Source organism: Protopterus annectens, chromosome 16.part0 (genome assembly GCF_019279795.1).
Source record: "Protopterus annectens isolate FY-2018-M chromosome 16.part0, PAN1.0, whole genome shotgun sequence".
Lineage (NCBI taxonomy): Eukaryota > Metazoa > Chordata > Ceratodontiformes > Protopteridae > Protopterus > Protopterus annectens.
This window is the reverse complement of record NC_056750.1, coordinates 705249794-705268308: the sequence shown is the minus strand read 5'-3', so window position 1 is coordinate 705268308 and position 18515 is coordinate 705249794. Positions and strand designations below refer to the sequence as shown.

Genomic DNA, 18515 nt, shown 5'->3' with positions numbered 1-18515 from the left:
CTTACTTCCTCCTTGCTAATCTGTTTCACTTCCTGATTCACTATCCCCACATCATCCAATCTTCTCCCGCTCTCATTCTCTTCATTCATCAGCCCTTCAAAGTACCCTTTCCATCTACTCAACACACTCTCCTCACTTGTGAGTACGTTTCCCTCACTGTCCTTTATCACCCTTACCTGCTGCACATCTTTTCCAGCTCTGTCCCTCTGTCTAGCCAATTGGTACAGGTCCTTTTCTCCCTCTTTAGTGTCCAATCTCTCATACAACTCTCCATATGCCTTATCCTTAGCCTTCACCACCTCTCTCTTTGCCACGCGCCTCATCTCCTTATACTCATGTCTACTTTCTTCATCTCTTTGACAATCCCACTTCTTCTTCGCCATCCTCTTCCTCTGTATACTCTCATGTACTTCCTCATTCCACCACCATGTCTCCTTGTCCTCCTTTCTCTGTTCAGATGTCACACCAAGCACCTTCCTAGCAGTCTCCCTTACTAGCTCTGCTGTAGTTACCCAGCTATTCAGTAACTCTTCATTGCCTCCCAGTGCCTGTCTTAACTCTTTCCTGAACTCCACCTCACAATCACCCTTTTTTAACTTCCACCATTTAATCCTTGGCACTGCTTTCAAACTCCTCCTCCTCTTCTTGATTACCAACGTCATCCTACAGACCACCATTCTATGCTGCTTAACTACACTTTCCCCAGTCACCACTTTACAGTCTACAGTCTCCTTCAGGCTGGCCCTCCTACATAGGATATAATCCACCTATGTGCATCTTCCTCCACTCTTGTACGTCACCCTATGCTCCTCCCTCTTCTTAAAATACATATTCAACACAGCCATGTCCATCCTTTTCGCAAGATCCGCAATCATCTGACCTTCTGCATTCTCTCCTTAACACCATACCTACCCATCACTTCCCCTCTGTTCACTTCACCAACATGCCCATTGAAGTCCGCTCCAGTCACTAGTCTCTCACCCTTGGGTGCACTCATCACCACTTCATCCAACTCACTCCATAGGTTCATAGGTTCATAGGTTCATACTAGGCTATCTGCCCGAGGGCATTTACAAGCCTAGCCCATAGTTTTGTGGCTTACGCCACCCCTTTAGTATGGGGAACTATACCCATTATTTTGCTGTGCCTCTGTTGAGCAGTGACACTGAGGTAATCCCTGGGGTATATCTGCGATCTCCCATCCATTGGTCAAGATTTCTCTTGAACAAGGCCAGCGAGGTGCTCTGCCTCACATATACCGGGATTTTATTCCACAGCATAGGGAGTCTTTGGGTGATGAATCTATCCCTCCAGCGTCCTATTAATAGCCGTGTCGAGGTTTAAGTCTCCCGCCTTGTGGCTCTGACGGATCTAGATTTTTGAGGTGAAGCATATTCATCAAATCTGGGTTTGACATGGCCTTGTATGTTAGGCAAAGGTCACCTCTGAGCAGCGGTGGCGACTGAATAGAGCTGGAGTTCTTTCAGTCGGGCAGCATAGGACAGATGTTTGAGACCCTTTATCCTTTTGGTGAGGAACTTTTGTGGCCTCTCCAGCTGCTGCAAGTGTCGGGTCAGATACATTCCGAATGGGGCATTGTACTCAATCATTGGTCTGATGAGTGATGAGTATAGGAGACTATGACCTCCCTTGATCTAGATGAGAATCCCTTCATGATAAGGTGGGCAATGTAGAAGGTCTTCCTAACTACTTTAGCTACATGGGTGTCGAATGACAGACTACTATCAACCTGGGTCCCCAGGTCCCTGATAACTTCTTCTATGCTCAGTGGATTGCCACCTATTTGGTAGCTAGGGGTAACCTTGTTTTTCCCGAAGGGTATGACTATGCATTTTTTGGCATTTAACTTTAGGCCATGGCTCTGGCACCAGTTATCCGTTTCTGTGAGACCCTTCTGAAGGATATCTGTGTCAGATGTGTTTTCTACTATGGCGCCCAGTTTGCAAAATTTTTCTTTCTCATCCATCACACACCCAACTTGTGGAGCATATGCACTAACAACATTCATCATTACACCATCAATTTCAAGCTTCATAAACATCACTCTATCAGACACTCTCTTCAACTTCAAAACACTCTTGGCATACTGTTCCTTTAGGATAACCCCTACCCCATTTCTTCTGCCATCCACACCATGATAGAACAATTTGAACCCGCCTCCTATACACCTGGCCTTACTTCCCTTCCATCTGGTCTCTTGCACGCACAAAATATCAACCTTCCTTCTCTCCATCATATCAGCTAGCTCTCTCCCTATACCAGTCATACTGACAACATTCAAAGTTCCTTTCCTCAGTACTACACTCCTAACTTTCCTCCTCTCTTCCTGCCTTCGGGCATGCCTTCCCCCTCCTCTTCTTCTTCGGCTAACAGTAGCCCAATTTCCGCCAGCACCCTGTTGGCTAACAGTACTGGTGGCGGTCGTTGTTAACCCGGGCCTCTACCGATCCGGTATGGAAATATGAAATGTTCTCCACATCAGTAATTTGGCAGAGGTTTTACGCCGGATGCCCTTCCTGATGCTACCCTCCCCATTTATCCGGGCTTGGGCTGGCACAAAGAAATGCACTGGCCATCATTAATGCATTAGCATCCACAAGAGTGCAACATACAAAGGAAATGTGGTTGTATTCCCTATCATTTCTACCAGAAACTGCTGGTCTACTCATCATTCTTACTGTAGAATTCCATTTTTCATATATTTTTTAAACAAGAAACGTCTTTGTTACATTATCACTTATGACATAGACAATAATACATTTATATAAATATATATATATACATAATTGTAGTTGCAAACATTAAACAACACTTATAATCTATTCATTGTCAGTCAAACATTACATAGATTAATCAGATCCTGCTTTCTTCTAAACCTCACTCTTCTGCATGGATTGTTCCCACAATTCCCATTTTTCCTATGTAATTTACTCATACCCTTTTCTAAAGATCCCAGTTCCAGTTGTTTTATCTCTGTTACTATATTTGGTACTTACGTATTATTGCAACCACAGCTTTTCTGCATTGACAGCATTCTTGGCAGCATGATGTTTCACATTAGAATGGAATGTTGCCGAAAATGCTGTCAGTGCAGAAAAGCTGTGTTTGCGATAATACGTGAGTACCGATTTCCTTTTTTTGTGTAAATTGAGAAGCTGCGATTGTTAAGTGTGTTGCAGTGATTGCCGAAAAAAATCTATTAAAAAGGAAAAAAAAGACCCTGTCCCCATAGCAGAGTTGAATGAAGCCCTTACTGTAGCCCAAACAATCATTGCACCACCAGCACTTGATGAGCTAGGGGGGCGGTGAGAGTGAGTGAGTGGTCAACACATGCTTGTCTGTCCTGGGGAGGGAAGTGGCTCTACATATAAACAGAGCAGGTAGGAAGTGTTTCATCTGTGGATCATGTGTTGTCTGAGCAACTCCTGCATATTAATGCACCTCATAGACAGGGTTGTCACATTTCAGGTTGCATGCTACTATTGGCCAGGTGCTTTCATGGTACTCAAGCAAGCCACCATGGGAATAGGATCCTTGGGAACTAGGAGGAGAGGCAACACAAGTCTCGCAGACTGATCCCCTACCAAGTCTTTCCAAAGGAATGAATGAATGAAATGAGTAGGCCCCATTAGTCAAGAATGAATGAGCTATAAGGCTGACCCCCACCCACCAGAGGAGAAAGATGAATGGATGGATTGGGCAATGGTTGGGGAACTATGGGACAAGATCTCATGGAGAGGGGAATAAATGCTGCTTAAACTGTTAGACTTTGTAAAGTTAAATTGGAAATGTCTATATGGTTCAGTAGATTCATATCCCTGATGCATGCATTCAGAATCCACCCCACCTTCCGACCCTACCGAGGCAGTTAAAATACTGATATAGCCTTCTTCTTATCACCTTTTGAATACATTTTCTTCTTATTGTAGCCCATCTCCATCAGCACTAACTAAATTAACTTAAGAATTCCTTACTCTACCATATCACTTTCATTCCTGAATTTGTTTTCATCATTTTCATACAAAAATAGTTTATATCTGTTCCTGCCAAGCTATTCAGCACATCTGTTTTACAACACCCAAGACAGTGATTTGCACTCTGTCAGAAGGAAAATGACTGCTGCAAATATAACTGTCATAAATGGTACTAATGAAGATGAATGAGAGGGAACGTGTTCAGAGAAATCAACCGCAAGGTGAATTATAGAGTTTCATCACGGTCTTAGAATTTTAATGATGTTCTGTACATCTTGGAGGCTACAAGAGTAGACTTGTTACTAGTATTTTATTTTATTTATTTATTTTACATTTGTTAACCGGGAAATTCCAACTGGACCAGGTCCATCAATGCAACTGGACACAGTCCAGTCAATGCATGGAGGATACTGGTTCTTTTATAGGGAATATTGAGCAATCTTCTACAATAATTAATTAATCACAGGTCTATAAAAAGTTGTGATAAAGTTAATCCACAGCTGCTTTGGGACTTCTGACAGCTGTAAAGGGCTATCTTATTTTACTGATGTCTGACTGACAGTCTTTCACCATCTGCTCTATGAGTTTACCCATGCTGGCAAACCAGTGTTCTTTCTAACCATTGACTTGAACTTTATGATCCCCAGCTAGGCCTAATGTGCTGCTTTAGTCCATTTCTTTTGGCCTCCTTGTTCCTCATCAGATATAGCTTAATGAAGTTCAATGCAGTCACATCCATCTCTTCAGTGCTGATGCCCTCATTTGCTATTTTCCATAGGAAATCATTGGTAGTGTGGTTTCTAAATGTGTGCCAGTACCAAATTCCTTCTTTAAACTTTCTCCTTTCTGTACACTGTATAGCTGTGAAGTCGGCAAACATAACTTTGGGAATGGAAGAATGCATCAAAAAAGGTTACTTTGACTTTTATATTGGGTTGAGTTCCCAGTGATTTGAACTCAGGAAGCTAAGGTATTGGTAAAAGGTTTGTTTTTTCTAGAGGCGTTCTGTTGTATTTCTGATGCCTTTTCCAATACACTTATGTCCTCCTTGTACATTTCATGGTTCTTCAGTGCTTCTGTATTTCAGTAATCATTCTTAATTTTGTGTTAGGAGTCATTAGCACAGATTTTTTTTCTTTGTAAAATGTCTTTTTCTGTTTCAGCCTCTGTGCTCCTTAGTATCAAAAATCATACACAGCAATCACAGTGGCTTTATCATTAACAATGTTGATATACTGTTAATTCTTCTCTGTTATCAAAGAACTTCATAAATAGTCAACAGTGTTGTTGATTAATTTCATTAGCAGTACTGGGAAATACTATGGCAGAAGTCTAATGGACCAAGCATTTATTCTTTAGAGAGGTATCACCTTGATAATAGTGAATATAGTTTTTCAAGGTTTGTGGTCTGTATTAAGGGTAAAGAAATTGCCACAAATGTTCTTATGAAAATACTAATATGCACAGGCAGTGGCCAAAAATTCCTTTTCTGTCTGATTTGATGTCTTTTTTATATTTCAGAAAGGGACCTGCTTACACAGGCTGTATCTCTTTAATATCCATCTTGTACATAACTTAACCATGCCCAATGCCTATCCAATCAGTATTTATCTCTTAACAAGACTGAATTGCTTGTGTCAAAACATGAGTTCATTGTTAATGAACTTAACCCTTTGGTGTTACATTTCATAATGTATTTGAAACCTAATGAAAGAAATGCTGCCTACAGGTATGGAAAACTTGATTATGTTAGGAATTCCCTATATTCTGTAAGACAAAATTGTACACATTGATGTTTGCTACTACTCAGTGGGTAGCAGGGCTGTTAAAACATGGTTATAAAATTGGGAAGAGCAACATTCATGGGAGGAGGGAGATAGAAATTTACTGAATGAACTTTGTCTTGCCATTGCCTTATCAAGTTTTCATAGGTGCTTACAAAGATGGCATAACATTTAACAATTAGATTTAGTGAGGTCCTGACTAAGGGGTGGTGAACCAGCGCATTTGTACTGTCACTAAGTGAGCCTGATGACATATCTACAGGCTTGTGGAATGAGCATAAACCTAACTGAAATGAAATAAAACAGCATTATTCTGAAGTAGGGTAGTAACTCAAAGTGTACTAGAGAAGCAGAGGAAATTAACCAGTGGTTGTAAAAGTCTATGGAGTTTAAAGGTCATGACTGGTTGTGCAGATTATACCACAGCCACTGACCAAGTGGCTTCAGTCCTGGAAGAAGACATCTGAAATAACTTCTTTTTCATCTAGGAATGTGCTTAAGATGTTCCTTGTGGACAAGGCTCATATTCTGTAGAAAACAAGTTTAGATCTGTTGGCTGAAAAGGGTTCTGAAATTAATATCCAAATAAGAAAACTAGAGTCAGTGAAAATAGCAGGGTAGTAAGGGGACTAAAGTAGCTGATAGAAATTAGTCAATTGTCCCAGTCTGTCTAATAAGGTACTGCAGCACAGACGTGGCCCGCCAGTGTGGTCCTGAGATAGGATCAAGGTTTTGGCCTAGCTCACTTTAGCAAAACATCTGTGAATGAAAGATAAAGTCAAGACATGATAGTTTTTCTCAAAGTAACTATTTTTACTCGCTAAAAGCCTTTTTTTGATGTGCTGTGATGGAACAACTCTCATATAATATAACGCATGACCATATCTGCATATTGTTTTGGCTTGTGGCTCAGCAACATACTGTATGCTACCCTTAATCACACCGGTTCCATGTGGACTCATCAAAAGTCATTTTAGGGAATGAAAAAAAATGAAAACCATGCGTCAAAATGTCAAAACCGTCTTTGAACAACTCAATTGTTTTTTTCAGGAAGGCAAGCCACCTGCACCCCGCCCTACAACTCCTGGACTTATATATACTAACTCTAAGGTCACACAACAGTGGAGAAAGAAGCACGTTCCCCTGTCATTGAATGTAATTTCAGCAAACAGGATTCGCTCACTCTTTTTGTGTTCACCGAAATTATATGTGATCTCACGACATGTTCCTCTTCATATTAATGGTTTGAAACCTGTTCACTTTCACAGTCACTGATGTTCATTCAATTGTGCTTGTTTTGTCAACTGTAAGATAAATATCTATATATTTTATAGATTTAAACAACAAAAACAACTTAAGATGTAGCGCGGCTTTGCGCGATTGTACGCAAAACGCAGCATCAGGCAGCGCCGCTTAATCATGTTTAGACTATTCCCGGCTCCACAAAGTCTGCTCTTCACTTTTTCCTTTAGAACTGCTCTATCTCTCAAATTAAACACCCTATTCTAAATCTAAGCCCTGCACTTGCCCAAATAAGCAATCTTACAATTTAGCACTAATAAACTAAAAGCACTACAGCCTCATATACTCTCTACGATTACCTTGTCCCCTATTGGTCCTTTTTGACTCAGTGATAAAGGAGTTCCCTATACTACTCTTGCATGTCTGAATGTCAGTTAATGGTTTCCTCTTCAGTCCAGCTGTTAAATCTGGGAATCTTGAGGCAATATTACAACTGTACACGGACAGCCCTCTCCTCCTCCAAACAGGTTCAAATATATGTGAGAGATGCAACCTTATAGCCAAACTGGAGGCTGAGCTCTCTCAACTCAAAACTGGTGTAACCAGTCAGGAGGAGAAGGTAACCTCACACAACACAAATCCAGTCTCACATAGTCCTACCACTACAACAAACCAAACACATAAACACACAAAAACATACTCGGAGGTTCTAAATAAAAATCTGCCTTAGCAACAGAGACCTCCAAAGCAGAAATCCAAGCAAATGCTACCCCAAAACAAAACACATGCAACACATAGCTCACAAAGTCAGTGTGCCAAACAATTACAGCCCTTAAGGCTAAATAACACACCTGATACACTCGTAATAGGTGATTCTATAGTTAGACACACTGACATCCTACTCACCAGGCTGAACAAAGAGAAGGTCACAGTGAGCTGCCTGTCGGGCATTAGGATCCGCCACATAACGGAAGCACTCAGGTCACTCCAAAGCAAGTACAAATATGACTCAGTCATTGTACATGCTGGTGTGAATGACCTGAGACATACCTCCCTCAACTACATGAAAAGAGACATAGAAGAGCTCTCTGATCATGTAGCCAGGCCGGTATGACCCTGACCTTGAGCAGCATCTTACCCTCACCTACAATGATGCCACAGTATAAAGACAAAATGATTGACTTCAACAATTTGCTAAAGTTTTGGTGTCATTCAAAGGGGATCCAGTGTCTGTCAACCTGGGATGACATGCTTGACAAGCCACGTTGCTTCGCTAGGGACAGCTTGCACCTGTCACCCCTGGGCTTTCGGATACTGGAAAAGGCTCTTGCCACCCCCATAGTGCCTTTTTTAGGCAAGGCTCAAAAGACAAACCCACCTCCATAGACAACACAAACAATAAGAAACTAAGGGTAATGCTGCTAAACGCCAGAAGTCTAAACCTCAAGATGCATGCACTTGAAGCCCTCCTCAGTATGGAGAACATCAATAGCTGTGCAGTGAGAGAAACCTGGTTCTAGGCTCCAGAGAGCACCCAGCACTACCAGGCTATACCTCATATCATGCATTTCGGCCCCAAAACTCGGACCGAACCACAAAAGGAGGGGGAGTATTCATATTCATCAAAGATACCCACACCTCCAGGTTAGTAGCACTGCACGAAGCATCGGAGACCATCCATGTGCAATTAACAGTGGGCAAAACTGCTTTTCAGTTTATAGCATGCTACAGACCACCCTCTCAAAATCAGGAATCCCACTCGGCTTTCCTGAAAACACTGGAGAACATGAAGATCTCTCCAAACGCCATTATATTGGCTGACTTCAACTACCCAAACATAGACTGGGAGCATTACTCAAGCCCCAACACCCTAGCACAGAGGTTCCTGGAATTTATAAACTCAAATGCTATGGAACAACTAGTCACCACTCCCACAAGAGGGGAAAACATACTTCACCTGATCATCACCAACATGGGGACTCTATGCTCCACACCAGAAGTATACCCCTCATTGGTAAGATCAGACCATAAATTAATCTCACTGGATATCCACAACCCGACCCCACCCCCAGCCCAGAAAACCACAGTGAAAACTTCTCAAAAGCGAACTTCACACTTTGTCAAAACCGAGGTGGAATTCTTCAAGGACCCCGGGCCAGCTGAAACTACGGCCCAAACTGCAGAATCCTATATAAACGCATTCTATGGACACCTCCAGGAATGCATGGATCATGCTATCCCAAACAAAACCAAGACCCAATCACCCAAAGGTAGGCCTCCAGTCTGGTGGACCCCAGCCATAAATAAGCTGTACAACAGAAGGAGGAAGCTACTACATGATAGAGCAAAATCCCTAAAAGGGAAGGCATCTCTGATCAGTACTAGCAAAAAACTACGATCCCTAATAAAATCCTCCAAGGCCAGCTTCGAGAGAAAAATTCCACAAAACACTAAAGATAATCATAAGGCTTTTTTTAGCTATGTAAGGAACCTGGGATGCAACTCCCAGATATGCTCAGAGTTGATCCAAAATGACAAAAAATACACTGAACCCACAGACATTCCAACATCCTGGCAGACAGGTTTAGTGCAAACCCCCCCCCCAAAAGAGCAAATATCTATCCAGCAGAGTGCTGCCTCTCAAACATCTCAGATGCTCAAGTGAAAGCCGCCCTCTCCAAAGCAAAAAACACTGCTTCAATGGGACCAGACGGTGTCCCGGGTTGCATCCTACATGAACTCCAAGAAGATCTAAACCCTCATGTAAAACTGCTGTACAATCTCAGCCTTACTACAGGATATGTACCCAAAGAACGGCGTACAGCAACAGTGGTCCCACTCCACAAAGGTGGTGCCTCTGCGGACCCTGGAAACTATCGCCCCATAAGCCTGACTAGCCTAGTCTGCAAGGCTATGGAGAGGATCATCATGGAACTCATAAACAAAGACATTGGTGACCTACAGACACTAGATCCTTCCCAATTCGGCTTTGTCAAGGGCAGATCCTGCCTCTTGAACCTGGTTGACTTCTTTGAAACAGTCACCAAGGCCATAGAGGAAGGGAAGGTAGTCCACACAGCCTACCTGGACCTCACAAAAGTATTTGACACAATACCCCACTCGGGCATCATAGATAAGCTATCCAGCTTAAATATAAACCCCTATGTCACAAGATGGGTTGCAAACTGGCTCAAAGACAGAACCCACAGAGTCAGAATTGCTGGAGCCATGTTAGACTCGAAACCGGTTACAAGTGGTGTCCCACAAGGCTCAGTCCTGAGACCACTCTTGTTCAGTATATATTTTTCCGAGGTACACGCTAACATGAGAGGACTGTGGCTGACCAAGTTTGCAGATGACTGCAAACTGGGCGCCATAATTGACTCTCCAGCCGACACAAGCATTCTTCAAAAAGGTTTCACAGAGACGGATAACTGGTGCCATAGCCATGGCCTAAAGCTAAATGCCAAAAAGTGTATAGTCATACCCTTTGGCAAAAACAAAGTGCCAACAAATTATCACATAGGTGGTAACCCAATAAGTACGGAGGAAGTAATTAGGGACCTGGGGACCCAAGTTGATAGTAATCTCTCCTTCGACAACCACATTGCCAAAGTGGTTAGAAAGACCTTCTATATCGCCCACCTTATCATGAAGGGATTCACATCTAGATCAAGGGAGGTCATCGTGCCCCTTTATTCACCCCTCATCAGGCCCATAATAGAATACAATGCCCCATTTGGGATGTACCTTACCCGACACCTGCAGCAACTAGAAAGACCCCAAAAGTACCTCACAAAGAGGATCAAGGGACTTAAACAGATGCCATATGCTGCTCAGTTAAAGAAACTCCAGCTCTACTCAGTTGCATACCGCCTGCTTCGAGGCGATCTATGCCTGACATATAAAGCTATGTCCAACCCAGAATTAATGACATGCTCCACCTCATAAAATCCAAATCCCTTAGAGCCACGCGCTCGAGGGACTTGAACCTTAGCACTGAAATAAATAGGACATGCTGGAGGGACAGATTCATAACCCAGAGGCTCCCTTCACTCTGGAATAGAATCCCAGTCCATGTTAGACAGAGCCCCTCACTGACTCTCTTCAGGAGTCTTGACGAGTGGATGGGGGATCGTAGGTTTACCCCGGGGATTACTTCCGTGTCACTACTAGTTAGAGGCACAGTAATCTAGCCTTAAAAAGGGCACAGTAAAAGAGTGGCGAAAGCCAAACACACTCGGGCTAGGCTTATAAATGCCCCAGGGCAGATAGCCTAGTATGAACCTATAATCAGTGAGTTTCAAAAAGAGAAATGTGGATTATTGTCTTCCAGACTGCAACTGACATTTTATGAAACAGACGACTTTAGCCTTAAGTTAATAAATTAATTGCCACAGTAAGCGGTATGATTTTATATTGATGTAATGCACTAGTATTTCTTGAAACAGTAAGAAAGCACAGAGAGTCCATTGGCATCCTCTGACATAGTACCCTGCAAGCATGCCTGACACACACAAGAGCACAGACCTTGATATATCATGAAGTCTATATTCAGTGAGATTTTGATACATATAAACCTTAAAAGTTGAATGCAGATGCTGTTTTGCTTCAGTGGCAGAACAAATACCACAATCTCAATCATACTCATAAAAGTAAAATATTAGACAAGTGTAAATGTTCCAGACATACCTCTCATCTGTACAGATTTTCGTAGAATGCCCAGATTTTTGTCTCATATTTTTGGTCTGCTGCTCATAAAAATTGTGTTTTTTGACAAAAACACTGTGATGATCTAAGAATTAAAGTCACTAAATAATGACATGCATTTGAGTTTCAGACTTCATGTTGTTCATAAAATGCATGCAAACGCAAATCCTGTTAATCTAGCAACTTTCTAAGTTTATAACAGCAATATTTAAAACGTGTCCCTATTTTTTGACCTTTGTCCCCCCATTATGTCAGGCTTTGTCCAGATTTCTTGCACTAAGAGTTTGAGAGGTTTGGTTCCAGAAGTAGTGTTATGAAAACAATATCTGTTTAAAGTATATCTTATAGAAATCAGTATAGAATTTCATAATAACATTAGTAAAAAACGTAGCTCTCTGAATAAAAGGATCTTTTCCTAGACAAGGACTGAGATATGTATTTTTTGAATAACATCTCTAAGTAAAGATTTGTAGGACATAATTTTAAATGATTTTGTGTATCATATTTAATATCACTCAATACCTGTCGATATACAAATTTTTGCTGAAAATGTGCTGAATTTTTCAAAAATCAAAAAAAAAAAAAGAGGGGACACAGCAAGGGGAAATTGGTTTGGTGATATTAATAATTCACCTGTTATGCAAGCATGCACCTGAAAAATGGGAGCTCACACTACCCAAGATTCCCCCCTTATTGTTATTATAATATGGTAACGTTTCTAGGTCAACCTATGCATTGGATGAATGAGATTCCCTTATGCCAGTGACATACAGCAGTACTAGGTAAGGCAGCTGAGTACTGTACAGCATGTCTTACCAACTTCTTACTGTACTGACTTGGTAAGGCATGCTATAGGGTAAGTAACTGCCTTATCTGGCTATATAGTGCTACCTCTACTGCCGAATGTAGGACTGGCTGGTATGCATTAGCATACCAGGCACTCCTATGTGCCATTTCAGATAACAGGATAGTGATGGTGGACCTCTAGGAAGTACCACTTTAATCACAACAGTCTATGTCAATGTACAGAATGCCTCTATCTTTCTGAACACTCTTTGTGAATACCACGGCTGTATCTTGCAAATATACTCTCTGATTTTGATAGAGGCCATTTCTTATACAGTATTTTAAATTACATTTGAATGTTAGACTTGAAAGAGTAGCTTAGTTAGTGTTTGTGTTCAAGGTTAGAATTGCAGTTCCAACCTGCATTTCTATCTGATGTATGAAATTGATTATCTGTGACTCATAACATAAAGGGACTGACAGTTTTCAGTTCCTTAGTCTGGCATTTGTTTTTGAACATGTAGCTCAGTGGTCTACCAAGTGACTTTATTTTGTTAAGGTCATAAACGCCTAAGAGGTAGCTAAACTCTCCTCATCTTCTTGATGCTACAAAGAATGAAAAATGGATCCCTTTAGTTTTATACACAGGTTAGGCATATTTTTATCAACAAGAGGATAAGCTGTGGATAGCAATTAATAAAGAGCTGAAGGATTTTATCTGTCAGGGGAAGATGGCAATTCTCAAGTGGAATAAGCTGATTCTTCCAAATGAACAAAGCGATTTGGGATTACCCAATTTGAAGGGGTATTTACACAGTTAAGGCTCCAATACATAGCACAAGCAGAATTCTATAATTTAAAGAAGAAAGGGATGATGATGATGAAACAAGGGGGACACTCAGGAAACAAGGACAGACTGGGATTTTGGATGCAAATGCAGATCCTTAAGGAAAATAACAATAGCCATGCAGAATATTATATTCATAAAGTATCAGAAAGTATCTTAAGAACTAAGCCAACACAGGAATGGAGAAACGAGATTCTGCCAATAGGGATGGATGGCTGCAATTAGGGATATAGACAGTAGGCAAGAGGGGGCTGGAATTTATTGGAGAAAACTGGTAAAAGAACCAAGGTATTGGGAGCAAATAATTAGAGAGGGAAATGTAATAGAATGGGAAGAAGCCAAGACTTTATTTGGACTGTAGAATAGAGATTGCCTTCCCTATCAAGGATTAATATCAGAGTATACGCAAACAGAAAGAAATAGGGGGATCCTAAGCAAAAGACCAGCACTGGCAGAATTTTTAGTAGAATCTAGAACAGAAGCTGCTGTTAAAAAAAGGAATAATTAGTAGAGCTTACAAAATATTGCATGATAACTTTAATAATCAATCAGAGGAGGTTAGAAAGGATTGGGAAGAGAGATTGGATAAGCAATTCAGAAAGAAACAATGGAGATATATGTATGTCTCCCAAATATGCAACAAAGTCTAAAAGATTTAGGATCTTTGCTTGGAAATGTTTATATAGGTAATTTTATACCCCAAGTAGAGTCTAAAGAATTTTTCCTCTGGTAGTCAGCAAATGTTGGAGGTATGATGGGAAAGAAGGATATAACTGAGAACATATATTCTGGGAGTGTAATGAGTTGGCAGACTGTAAAGATTCCATGCAGACTGCTCTGTCAGAGATACTGGGTAAGAAACTGGTGTAACTAAGGAAATTATTTTTTGAGCTATGATACAGAATCAGAATTGCCTAGGCATAGTAAGGCCTTGCTGAGTCTAATTATGGTGGCTGCCAAAAAAGCAATTGCTAAATAATGAAAACCAAAGTCTACAAACTTTACTGGAAGTAGTGAATATAGGGTACTTACGTATTTTCACAATCACAGCTTTTCTGCACTGACAGCATTCTCGGCAACATTTCGTTCTTAACTGAAACATCATGCTGCCAAGAAGGCTGTCAATGCTGACAATTTCATGGTTGCGATACGGAGCAGCGATCAGTTATAGCCGGACTCTCCTGAAGGCAATGGAGAAATGATGGCCTACGTTTCTGAAAAGGGCTGACAATATATTTACTGCTCAGAATGTCTGATTGCATTACGGTGTACTAAAATAGTTTGGTTAAGTGGCAACTGTGTATTTCAAACCATGTCACTTCGCAATAAACACTTTTTCTACAACCATCAAAATGATTTAATCCTTAGACACCCTCAAAGGTGGGTGTGCAAGTTTGCGCAAAACATATGCTATAACAAATGCTTATTATCGCCTAAAATTGTCCAGGGCAGGTAAACTCCTTATTCACAATTGCCACAACAGTCAGGAAATCCTTCTATGTGGCACACCTCATCACTAAGGACTTTTCATCCAGAAAAAAGGAGGTCATTGTCCCACTGTACTCATCCCTCATTAGACCCATTATAGAATACAACGCCACGTTTGGTATGTACCTCTCAAGACATCTGCAACAACTGGAAAGGCCGCAGAAATATTTCACTAAAAGAATCACAAGCCTAAAGCAGATGCCTTACGCTGACCGCCTTAAAAAACTCCAGCTATACTCTGTCGCATATTGTCTACTCAGAGGCGATCTTTGCTTAATATACAAGGCCATGTCAAACCCAGAGCTGTTGGACATGCTACACTTAAAGAAATCCCAATCCCTCAGAGCCACATGCTCCAGGGATCTAAACCTTATCATCACAATAAACAAAACATGCTGGAGGGATAGGTTCCTGACCCAGAGACTCCCCAGACTCTGGAATAGATTGCCCATACATGTCAAGCAGAGTGCCTCTTTGGTCCTCTTCAAAAGGAACCTTGACGATTGGATGGGAGAAAGGAAATTCACCCCGGGGATCATGTCAGTTGCCCTGCTAGACAGGGGTCCAGGGAAGTAAATAGTGTGGGAAGAAATAGCCAGGGGATTGCTATGGCTAGGCTTGTATAGGCCCTAGGGCTGACAGCCTAGTACCAACCTATGAACCTATGAACAATACGCTCCTTGTTTAAAAATATAATGGAGGTTCCTTTTTGCAATAGTTGTTTAAAGAAGTTTGCACATAGGCCCCACAACCCTTGTTCCTCGAAAGTACTCAAAACATTTCTTTGTCGAAAACAGGCCTTCCACAATCAACCAACTACCACTCACTGGTACCACATAAAACTACAGCTGTGATTTTCACTGACAGATGGACCTGGGGCCTGTTTCACAAAGATTAATGAAATGACACTATGTCGAGCCTGTACAACCTGGGCTCTGTTACAACAGCAGGTCGTGGCTTCAGCCGACCACTTGGTGATCACTGCAACATACTTAAAAATCGCAGCTTCTCAATTTGCACACTCACACAAAAAAAATCAGTACTTACCTATTATAGCAAACACAGCTTTTCTGCACTGACAGCATTCTCGTCAACATTCCGTTCTAATGTGAAACATCATGCTGCCGAGAATGCTGTTAATGCAGAAAAGCTGTGTTTGCGATAATACGTAAGTACGTTTTTTTTCTAATGAAGTTGGAAATATAGGAAAGGACCACAGGAAGTACAATTAATTCTTGTTTACAAAAATCGCAGCTTCTCAATTTGCACACTCACACAAAAAAATCAGTACTTACGTATTATAGCAAACACAGCTTTTCTGCACTGACAGCATTCTCGTCAACATTCCGTTCTAATGTGAAACATCATGCTGCCGAGAATGCTGTTAATGCAGAAAAGCTGTGTTTGCGATAATACGTAAGTACGTTTTTTTTCTAATGAAGTTGGAAATATAGGAAAGGACCACAGGAAGTACAATTAATTCTTGTTTACAGAACAGCACTGAGACGGTCATACAGTGGTCAATAGTGCAAGCCAGAATAGCGGCCTCTGCATTTAAAATACATACACTGTTCTTTGAAGCATACTCTGGCCACAGAAGACCATCTAAGGTTGTTGGGGGTGTGACAGGGCTGGGTTACTGAAGATAATTAAATGCATACTTGCTCACAACTGTATAAACGAAAAAGTAATTCTCTAGTGAACGACTTGAGGCTTGAGTTAACCGTTTTCAGTGGTTGAACTGCACAGTCATTTATTTTTATAAATCATATTCCATACATCTGGATCACTACTTTACTGGGCTGAAATCAAATTCTTCAGTTCCAAAGAAATTCACATAATCATATCATAGTTAATTGTTAAATATCACAAGTAAGCTTAGCAAGAGGGATGAGACTAATTTAATCAAGTAAGTATTTACTCAGCGGATAGACATTTAATGTCAAATGTTTTATAAATTTAAGTGCACAAAAATGTGTTTTTTCTGTTAACTATGCAATAAAAAGGATATATTTCACATTATGAAAGAGTTTTTAAAATGGATCTACAGCAGTCATTTCCTTTCAACAGAGTTCAAATCAATTTCTTGGATGTTGTAGCATAAATGCCCCTATGTGCTGAATATTGATTTTTGAAAAGAAAATTGGTGCAGCCTATTAATACATTAGAGTTCTAGTACATTTTCTATATAATGTGTTTATTATATATAGGAGGTTTGGGAGTCAGTTCTCTTCAGACGAAAGTATAGTTTATAGAACACAAAGATATAACTACAGAACTTTGATATACCTGGTTGAGTACATTTTTTTTCTAAACATTATCAGAAACATTATGGGTCTTAGAATGCAGAACATGTAAAGTAATGTCTGTTTAACAGCCTGTTTAAAGAAAGGAATACTTCCCTGAAAATAGCTTTTTTATGTTTATGGGAGGCAATAGCTGATAATGATGTATACATTTCTTAAATGTATAACAGGTGACATTTGAAGATGTGCATATGCATTTATATATAAGGTGGATAGTAGAGCTTTTTAATACACAATGGATAGGACAAAGGGGAGTGGGGAGAAGAGTTTTTGTGTATTTATGGAAGAAGTCTATACAACATGAAGCAGATGGATAATCAAAACAAGGCAGACAACTTATTTGCCATAACCAGAGCAATACCATACATGCATTTTGTCAGCATAATCAGAAGTCATAGTTCTGCTTAACTGAGATACTAACTAGATTCATCAGTAAGAAAAAAACAAAGGCAAATATAGTACAGGACCTGAGAATGAAATGAAGTGCCTGGCTAAAAATATCCATCTGTAACCTGTTTTAATAATTTATTCGTATTATTCTATATCCATTAAATAGAAAACCATGTCTTACCATAATAATCAGCTTTATGCAGTTTACAGTGATCCAGAGAACTCCAGTGGGAAGGCATAAACCAGCTCACAATCCTGGGAATGCCGGCCACAAAACTATCGAGAACAAAAGGCTCCCCAGCATGAAAAAAAACTGGCATACATAAAAACACACCAACAGCTGTCTGAAGAACCTTCATGGCAGAATCAGCTATACATGTAGTCTATTCAGCTTTAAGAAGCAGAAAGTAAGATATCTTGAAGTAACTTTGTGCCACGCTGTACAGAAAGGGGCAATGTTCTCTACTTGGCTTGGAATGCATTGCGTAAAAGCACACAGTAATGACTAGTACAGAATTCCACTGTGTATCTAGGCCACACCTTTGATTGCTTGTTTGATATAAAATTCTTACAATGGTGTGGACTTAAAGTCTGCCATATTAGTGACAAAGGCAGAGGTTAGTAAGCAATGTACCAGTCCATTTTGTTTATTTATTAGAAAATGTTTCACAAGGTAACAGAGATAGGGAACAGAAACAATACTTGCAGACATCTCTTGGGGCAATTCAAAGAAAAGACAATGTATTATAATGGTAAATGATGGTAATGATAAAGCCTGATATTAGTCAGGTGAAAGCGCTTGATTCAGTTTTGCTGTGATTTTTATGCAATTAAAGCTTTTGAACTATTACTTCGTGCCAGTTTGACGTTTCTTCAGTCATTGAAGGTGTTTTTATTATAATGGATGCAAAACTAGCAATAATATTAAATGCAGAAAAATCTGTCTCCTAGTAGTAGCAGCAGCAGC

The 18515-nt window shown here is 40.5% G+C and overlaps 1 protein-coding gene across 1 annotated transcript in view; it reads right to left on the bottom strand.

The window, feature by feature from the left end:
- LOC122790319 (torsin-1A-like) overlaps positions 1 to 18042 on the bottom strand; it is a 152732-nt gene extending 134690 nt beyond the window's left edge. The window contains exon 1 of the mRNA XM_044057843.1: positions 17730 to 18042. Within this exon, the coding sequence (XP_043913778.1) occupies positions 17730 to 17907 (178 nt within the window). The 5' untranslated portion in view covers positions 17908 to 18042. The remainder of the gene's footprint in view (positions 1 to 17729) is intronic.
- Positions 18043 to 18515: the final 473 nt, after the last annotated feature.